This window comes from Lepidothrix coronata, unplaced genomic scaffold (assembly GCF_001604755.1).
Source record: "Lepidothrix coronata isolate B3197 unplaced genomic scaffold, Lepidothrix_coronata-1.0 Scaffold211, whole genome shotgun sequence".
Taxonomy (NCBI): domain Eukaryota; kingdom Metazoa; phylum Chordata; class Aves; order Passeriformes; family Pipridae; genus Lepidothrix; species Lepidothrix coronata.
The window spans coordinates 64,932-73,697 of record NW_016690391.1 but is presented as its reverse complement, the minus strand read 5'-3'; the positions used below and the strand labels follow the sequence as shown (position 1 = coordinate 73,697).

General features: G+C 40.5%; 1 protein-coding gene across 1 annotated transcript in view; it reads right to left on the bottom strand.

The window, feature by feature from the left end:
• The window catches only part of PIGP (phosphatidylinositol glycan anchor biosynthesis class P), an 11,782-nt gene extending 3,157 nt beyond the window's left edge, over nucleotides 1–8,625 (bottom strand). The window contains exons 1-5 of the mRNA XM_017833143.1: nucleotides 8,607–8,625; nucleotides 7,411–7,483; nucleotides 6,801–6,919; nucleotides 5,385–5,511; nucleotides 4,750–4,786 (exon numbers count right to left, since the gene is read on the bottom strand). Coding sequence (XP_017688632.1) covers nucleotides 4,750–4,786; nucleotides 5,385–5,511; nucleotides 6,801–6,843 — 207 coding nt within the window. The 5' untranslated portion in view covers nucleotides 6,844–6,919; nucleotides 7,411–7,483; nucleotides 8,607–8,625. The remainder of the gene's footprint in view (nucleotides 1–4,749; nucleotides 4,787–5,384; nucleotides 5,512–6,800; nucleotides 6,920–7,410; nucleotides 7,484–8,606) is intronic.
• Between the last annotated feature and the right edge of the window lie 141 nt (nucleotides 8,626–8,766).

The window sequence follows — 8,766 nt, the reverse complement described above, 5'->3', positions numbered from 1 at the left end:
CAGCCAAAACTGGCCTGGTTTCCCTGGAGACAAGGCAAAGGCAGAATTCCAGATCCTTGACCTTTTCTACATCACTGTGGGTTGTGCAGACAGGGTCAGGCCAGCTTTAAGAACCACTTAAAGTGTGTGTCAGATCTTCCTCTCAGTGATGTCCTGGCAAACAAAGCCCTGGTGTCACACATTTGAAGTCTGGCAAATCAGGATTCCAAATAAATTCATGCATTAAAATGAGGGATTTTTTTTTTTTTTTTTTAAATCTCCGCTTGCAAACTAAAAAGAGAATCTGTTAATTCAATTTTCACAAGGGGCCGGCAGATTATAATGCAGGGACTGACAAGAACCAGTTGAAATTTAAACCCTGAAGTTTAGATGAAACGTGAAAACTCAGCTTTTACATCTCACCCGTTCACCATTTCCACATCTCCCCTTCCAGACATATGGAACTAAAATACAGGCATTTTAAGGGTCTTTCCCAAGATACCCTGAAATTATTTATTCCCCACCTTCATCCTGATTCAGTTTGTGGCAAAAAGAAACAGAAAAGCATCCGAGATGACTTGACAGGGGTGTGATGACCCATCCCACACACACAGAATGCACTGTGACCCCTTCCCAGCCTGTCAATAACTAAGAGAAGCCTGGAAGTGAACTGATGCAGCATCTCTGATTTTATGATCTCTGGGATTCAACTGCTGTGAACTTCCAGTTTCCAGTTCTGATTTGTTGCCTCATCTGCGAGCTGACCCTGCGAAGTTTAGGGTGACCTTCAAACCGTCCGTCACTCACAGGAAAAAGATAACAAAGCATCCCCAAATAACCAGTTTATCACGAGTTTGCTGCTTCAAACACGGGCCCAGAAACAGCATTTCACAGATGAAATGTTGGCTCGGGGCTCTGTTCCACAAAACTTCCCTCGGCATTTCAACAGCTGCAACATTTCCAGCAAATGCTCCTTTTGATTCCCAGTCTGGAAAAAGATGACAGGAAAAGGCAAGTTAATGTTCCACTGGTACAGGAATGCTGGAGAGGTGTCCACACAACAATTTCACATTGCTGTTGTATGTATTCATGGGAAAAATCATATTTAAGGTTTATGTTCATTGAACAGTCCTGAATTCTGTTTCTGAGATCTTTTAGGCCAAGCTCCTGAAGGCCACATAAATCCAAGGAAATCACATCCTCACACGAGACAGAAGTTTGCTGAGTGTCCTTTCTAACTATAATGCAGCAATAATTTGGATTAAGAGAAAAAAAAAACTACAGTAGGATTTTTTTTTTTCTAAGCTACATTTACACTGAATGACAACAGCAGCAAAACCCAGGAAAGGCAATATTCCCAATAACAGTTCTACGAGCTCCAGAGACAAAATCCATCCAATTCACTGAAACAACTTCCTATTTAATTACACTCCATAGAATCATGATTTCCAGACTGGGTAATTCTATCAGCTGCTTTTAGCAGAAGGCTGAGAATTCAGTTGATCCATTAACTGCAGAGCACACCCCCAAGATTTACTTTGGCAACCCCTCCGTAAGGGAACTGGCAGAACAAAACCAAATCCTTCCAAAACTTTCTCCTCAGGAAACAGTTCAATTCATGAATAGAGGGAGAGATACAAACCCCCCCATTCATCTCAGTTGTTTGAAAGCTGCAGAGTCTGCACTGAGCATTTTAGTGACTCAGACTCAAGGGCCCACGAAAAAGGTGCATTATGGACCGAAATGCATTTACACAAAATCACCAATCAGCTCTTCTGCTTGTGAGGCAGAAATGCTTTATCATTTGCACTCACAAATGACACAGAAACCGCCTGGTAACAAAAGTAAGTGTTTGAAAAGTTGTGTTTTGTTTTTTTTTAAAAGAAGAACTCCTGAAAAGAGGTTTGAGTGGGGAGGGGTCGGGCTTAGGAAATGGCCTTAAATTGCCCCAGGGCAGGTTCAGATCAGAGATTAGAAACAATTTTTCCCTGCAGGAGTGGTCAGACCTTGCAATAAGTGTCCCAGGGAGGTGGTGGAGTCCCTGTGTCTGGGAATGTTCCAGAGGTGTCTGGATGTGACCCTTGGGGGCATGGATTGGGGGTGATCCTGGTGGTGCTGGGGTGGCCCTGGATGATCCTGAAGGGCTCTTCCAACCTTGGTGATTCTGTGCCTATTTAGATTGTCCCTCCACTACCTCCAGTCTCATATTTCAGTTCTCTCAGAGATTAAACATTCACTATTTCTACAGTTATAATCTCTTAATTGAAGGACCTTTTAGGCCTAACTTTGCCTCATTTAATTTATAGAATCTAAAGGCCCACTAAAAAGAATGTCAGTATTACTTTACCAACATCTTTCCTTGGACAGCCTTCACTTGCCATTGGTGGTAGAGTTGCATTTTTAATGTTATATATATATATATATATATATACAACCTAGCACAGATGTGTACCAGCATAAACATTTATTGTTTTTATTATTACAGCTTTCTATTTTATATGAGAGCCTTTGATTGTCCCTACTCATATCTGGACCTTTGCCATAACAAAATCTAGGCTAATGTGTTACTCACCTTTTAGCCCCAATCCCAAATAATGGTTATTCTACAGATGATCAAATCCAGCTGACAGCATTCCTCCTGTGCTCCAAATAATTTTGGAATGGTCTGTACAATGCTTTAGGTAACAGCAGAAGTACACCTGCATAACTCAAGGTGAATCATGGAATGGTTTGGGTTGGAAGGGAGCTTAAAGATCATCCAGTGTCACCCCCTGCCATGGGCAGGGACACCTTCCACTAGCCCAGGTTATAGCAAGATGTGTAAAAAAAAAAAAACAACAGGGTAAAAACTGCAGGAGAATCCTAAAAAGGTGCATTTAAAAACAAGGCTGAAGGTTCATCACTTGGATTATCCCAGCAGGGACGAGGCAGTTGATCAAACTCTGTTTAGTTCTGCTACAATAATGAAGCCAGAAGGGTGAAAACAAGGGCAAATTTAGGTTTGTGCCTTTATTTATTTAGTTCTTCCTCTGTCTTCTGTGAGAAGAATGGACACCTGATATCCAGCCTTTAACAGGCATGTTTTGTAAAGAAAGGCACTGCCAGCAACACTGTTCAATCATTCCAGGGTTTTGTTTCTTTCTCAATATCTGAGGCAAAAATCTATATAAATCCCACCAAACAGCTGTATATTTACAAAACCTCCTCTCCTCTTTGCTGGCAGAGCTGCATCTTCTCCTTAATCACCATCACAGCCAAGACCTACGGATCCCCACCAAGGAAATGATGGATCCCCACCACCTGCAATCCCCTACTACACATTTCTTAGCCCACAAAACACCACAAGAGGCCATTTCTGAAGTGTCAAACACGACCAAGTTGAAGAAAAGGTCACCCTGGTGCCTTTGAAGCACCAGTGACAGAAAAGCAAAGATTGAGTTTCGCCCCTGCAAGTTTTCCTTAAACAAAAGGCCCCCCTTTCCCCTCCTCACTCCGGTGCCTCTTGTTGGTTTTCCCATAATTGTGGGGTCTTGCAGTGAAATGAAATGGCAGATTCATCACTGATACAATCTTTGCCCAAGGTTTACAGTCCTTTAATTTGTGTGCTTTCAGGGCTTGAGGGCGTTTTCCAGTAGCTTTGCTTTATCCCTGAAGGGATTTGGGTCTCCTTAGCAGGGGACTGAATTAATCCTCACATCAGATGAGACCAGAAACGTGGCCTTCAGTTGTTGTCAATTCAGAATTCAAGAGGGAAATTGCTTTCTCACAGAGCAAGAGGAAAGTGGAACACAGGAAAAACACAGAAAAAAAAATAAATGACAGTCAATACTTCAATGTCTATAATGGGATTAGAGAAGTGACAAAATAGTAAAGATAAATCTTTGTGGCTGTTGATCATAAAATCCTGAATTCATTCTATGTATGGGTGTCTGAGCACGTCAATTAAAATTAATTGAAGGACAAAATTGTGGCAGGAGTGGGAAACAACAGTAAACTAAACCCAAAACTTCACTAACAAAGTCTACAACTCCCAAACAAATCAACCTTTGCACAGATTTACAGCCATTAGGCTGAGCTACAAACATTCTTAAGAGGTTCCCCCAAACAACAATATACCAAATATCTAATTCATTTCAGAGCAAAATGGTGAAAAGCACTTTTTCCTTCATTAAGGAGGTATTTTTCTCCTACCCATAATACTGAAAAAAAATTCAAATAATTTTTTCCTTCAAAAGCAGGTAAAAAACCCAACCAACTACAGGTTTTATACTTACACCAAATTAATTGTTACCAGGTGGTAAGACTTTCCAGATCAACTGATGGTCATTTTGCCTGCTTTCTAAAGAATTGGCATAAGATTTTTCACAGAGACTTTCAAAAATTTCTTATATTTGAGTGAAAAAGTGAAGTTTTTAACTAAATTCTCTCTGCTCTGAAGTTGGCTTATAAACCTTATAAAGCCTAATACACAATAATAGTCAATCCTCTGGTCTTTATAACCAATCTAAATAACCCTGACTCCTGAAAATAACTGGGTTTGTGGCTCTCTAAAGGAAAAAATAAAGGAAAATTCACTGTTTAAGAAACATCTGAACCACTTCCCTAATAACAACTTATTGTGCTTTGTGTTGTAACCTTGGGCTATAACAAGATGGACCTGCCAGTTCCTGTATTTCCAGATATTTCCTTGAACTGAGTTTTCACTATTCTTAAAAATGCTTTAAAAAAGTTAAATTTCAAGACTTGCCTCAGAAAATCTTCACAACTCACCTTTCTTGTTTCTGGTATTCCTGGTAATTCAATAACCCTGCCAATTTTGGGAGAGGGGGATCAACATATTTTGCTGAATAAAGAATTGTGTGAAGGAAAGTGGACCTTTACCCAGGAAAAAATAACACAGAACCACAGAAAAATGGTGAATTTGAACATGCAAAAGTGAGCTACACTTTATTAATATTTACAAAGGAGAGCTTTATATTTACGTGAACAGTCCCAATTAACTTAATAAAAATAAATCCTCGACATTTGACCAGCAAAAGTATTTTCTCCCTGAATTTAAAGGGAAACAGAATTAAACTATGTCCAAAAGGAAAACAGAATTAAACCATGGCCAAAAAAAAGCTGTTTCTCTCCCTCTCAGAGGGCAATGACAATAGAACACTTTTAAGTTCCCAAGAATGGCTTGAAAAATTAATGTGGTGTAACTCTCATACCGAGGCAGGTTGTGTAGGTACATGCAAATAATACCAGGTGTTAATATAAATTTAGTTAGGGATTAAAAAAAAAACCTAAACTCTTTGTTCTACAAGCTGAAAGTATTTTTTTTTTAGCTTGGAGAGGTTTTGACTGTCCTTATGCAGCACTTCCATTAATCCTTTGTTCAAACAAACCTCAGTAATGACTACCTGCTATTGCAGATGCCTTTTTCAGGAAGGAAGAACATTCTGTTTACTTCACTGATGGGAATGTCCCTCAATGCTGGAATTGCTTCCTCTTGGAATTTCTTCTGCTGCTGCTTTTTTGCATAGTTATCTACAAAAGACAACGAGAACGTTTCAGGTCTTCAAGACTCTTTTCTTTCAAGAGGTGCTCTATAAAAAGGAACACTGGATAAATTTAGCTCTTTAGGAAACCCCTCCCTGCTGAGATGGTCATCAAATGTGCTTTACATCAACATTTATCAGCAGAGTCCCTGAAGAAATGACCCCCAGACTCCTGAAATCACTGGCTGGGATTTTGTTTGGTTTAAGGTGCATTTGAACTCCAGCCTTGACTGAATTTTTTTTTTCCTTAGGAGTCCAGTGGAATCTAATTCCATGTACACAGTTCAAACACTGAAAGTTCTTAAGTTCTTAGCAATAAAGAATTTTCTTGCCACATTTTACTGCCTTTTTTCCTACCAAAAATGGCCACCTGCAAATACTGGTGGAATTCCTTGTGCAGAGGAGGACACAGATTCTCCTTTTATAGAATTCCAAAATGGTTTGGGCTGGAAGGGACCTTAAAGATCAGCCAGGTCCAACCCCCAACACCTTCCACCAGCCCAGGTTGCTCCAAGCCCCATCCAAGGTGAATCATGGAATGGTTTGGGTTGGAAAGGACCTTAAAGATCATCCAGTGCCACCCCCTGCCATGGGCAGGGACACTTTTCCCTATCCTAGGTTGCTCCAAGCCCCATCCAACCTGGCCTTGGACACTTCCAGGGATCCAGGGGCAGCCACAGCTTCTCTGGGCAACCTGTGCCAGGGCCTCACCACCCTCCCAGCCAGGAATTCCTTCCCAATATCCCATCTAACTCTGTCAGTTTGAAGCCATTCCCCTTGTCCTGTCCCTCCAGCCCTTGGAAATAGTCTCTCTCCATCTTTCCTGGAGCTCCTTCAGGCCCTGCAAGGCCACAATCAGTTCCCCCCAAAGCTTCTCCTCTCCAGGCTGAACAATCCCAGCTCTCCCAGCCTTTCCTCCCAGCAGAGCTGCTCCAGCCCTTGGATCATTTTCCCACTTCTGCCAGTGCCAGGTGGGTGCTCCCACCTTCTCCACTGGTTTGTACATCCAGATGAGTTCCTGGGAGATCTTCATATGCTCTTTGTGGTCTGTTTTAGTAGCAAATTCCCCCCCTCCAGTTGGAAAATGGTGCCATGAGGTGGCAAAGAGGGAAGAGTCAGGCTCGTGGTCACCTTTTCACTCCAATACCTCAGTACTTCCAAGAACTCAAACATTTAAAGGCTTAAAATTTGGTTTATATTCTACATGGCCACATATATAGATTTACAGAAACTATCAGCTAAGCACCAAAACCTGAAATAAAACCCCAATAAAATTACCTGTGATGGTGTGTGTGGAGTTAAGGGGAGCTGTGCTCATCATGTTAATCCCAAAAAGCAATATATAACCAATTCCTACAGCCACCAGGAGGTACACTGGCAAAGCAACTGCCCAGTACCTGAGGAGAAAGATTTTAAAATTTACATACCATGATAACAAATGCCTAATGATGCAACAGTTTTCAGGGTGTTATTGCATCCAGCACAAACTGAGCCAGGAGGAAAAGAAATAACACCTCTGAATACTGTCCTTGGTCTCTCCCAAGATTATTGACTGCAAAGACACTGCAGCTACTCTGGTATAAACCATCAAATAGATTCCTTACAGAAGGTGTTTATTTCTTAATTGTGGTCTCAAATTTACTATATTTTCATCAGGAAATTTCCTGAGAACAAAACAACACATTTATCATAAAAAAGTCAAATGCCATTTATTTCATTGCCTATTATCTACATTAAAAAAAATGCTTTACAAAGATCACAGGCCTTTATCACGAGGGAAAAACTGATTTAATACAAGGCTGCTATTTAAAAAAAAAAAAAAAAGCTTTTTAATTTTAAAATAATTAAGGGTGTCCCACAGTTACAAGTATTCAGGTTAAGAACTTACTTTTGAGGCCAGTATGTCAGTCCCAAGGAGAACAGCCAAGTCTCAGGAATATATGCCCAGATAAGATATAAAACTGCACAAGGGAATTAAAAAGCCATAATAGTTAAGACTGATGCTGTTTTAGACTTCCTAAGTTTCACTTTTACACCATTTTAAACCAAAACAGCCCTACTAAAATGTTGTATAATAAAATACAGACACCAAACACGCCCAGTAAAGGGGCAATGTTGTGCAGCTGGTTATATGGGATCACTTTTATATTTGCTTTCACATTTAATTTCTGATTTCCTATGGAGACAGACAAGAATTTATCCTGAGTTAAACTGCAGAACAAAAAAAAAAAAAACCTCAACAAATCCAAAACCTCAGTAAAAGGAGGCCAAAAGAATCTGAATGAAGATAAAAAATAAAAGCAGAAAATGATCACACAGTGGGTCATCTGGTTGGAAAAAAAAGCTGGTGGAATTGCAGGGCCTGGATGGAACTGCTGTGAAAAAAAAATCACTGAAGGTACTTTCTGATCCTTGGCAAGTTCATCATTTTCACCTCAGCAAAACCAACACCCAGAAATGTTGCTCCAGAACAACAAAAAAACTCGAGGGGAGCAGGACAAGGAGCCAAAAAAAAAAAAAAAAGCCACGGGGGCTTCCTGTGAGAGGAACAGAAACCAACTCACTTCCAGTTCCAGTTACTGCCTCGGGGTCAGAAAGACTTGGAGCAGTGCTGCATTATTTACTGTTTCATTATTTGCCTCCAGGACAATCTGCAGCACCTTTTCTTGCTCTCAGCCTCACAAACCCTGGGCCTGTGTTGGCACCTCATGTCCCCAGTGAAATGCTAAAGAACCTGTCACAGCAGCAGAGAAATGCTGGCATAACCCAAATTAATTCCCATTGCTGTTGACCAAATTGATTTTTTTTCCCAGTATTTATTTATTTATTTATTTATTTTTATTTTATTTTATTTCATTTCAGTGGGGAAGGTAACACTACTACTATCTACAGTGGTTACTGTAGAGTGAAAATGTATTCCAGTAAAAAAGTTACTGGGAATGCAGAGAATTTTTCAAATAATTTGACTCTCTAATACCATTAAAGATCCTGTAATATGGTTAAAGACAGACAAAACATGAGGAAATCATGAAAATCAATGACAGACCTTTGTAACACCTGACAGGTCTGGCAAGCAACACTCACTTAGTGCTCCATCACCCTCCCAACAGGTGCTGGAACACGAGTTTGATCCTTTTCAGGTGGTCTTATGGAATTATGGAATGCTTTGGGTTGGAAAGGACCTTAAGGCTCATCCAGTGCCACCCCCTGCCAGGGGCAGGGACACCTTCCACCAGCCCAGGTT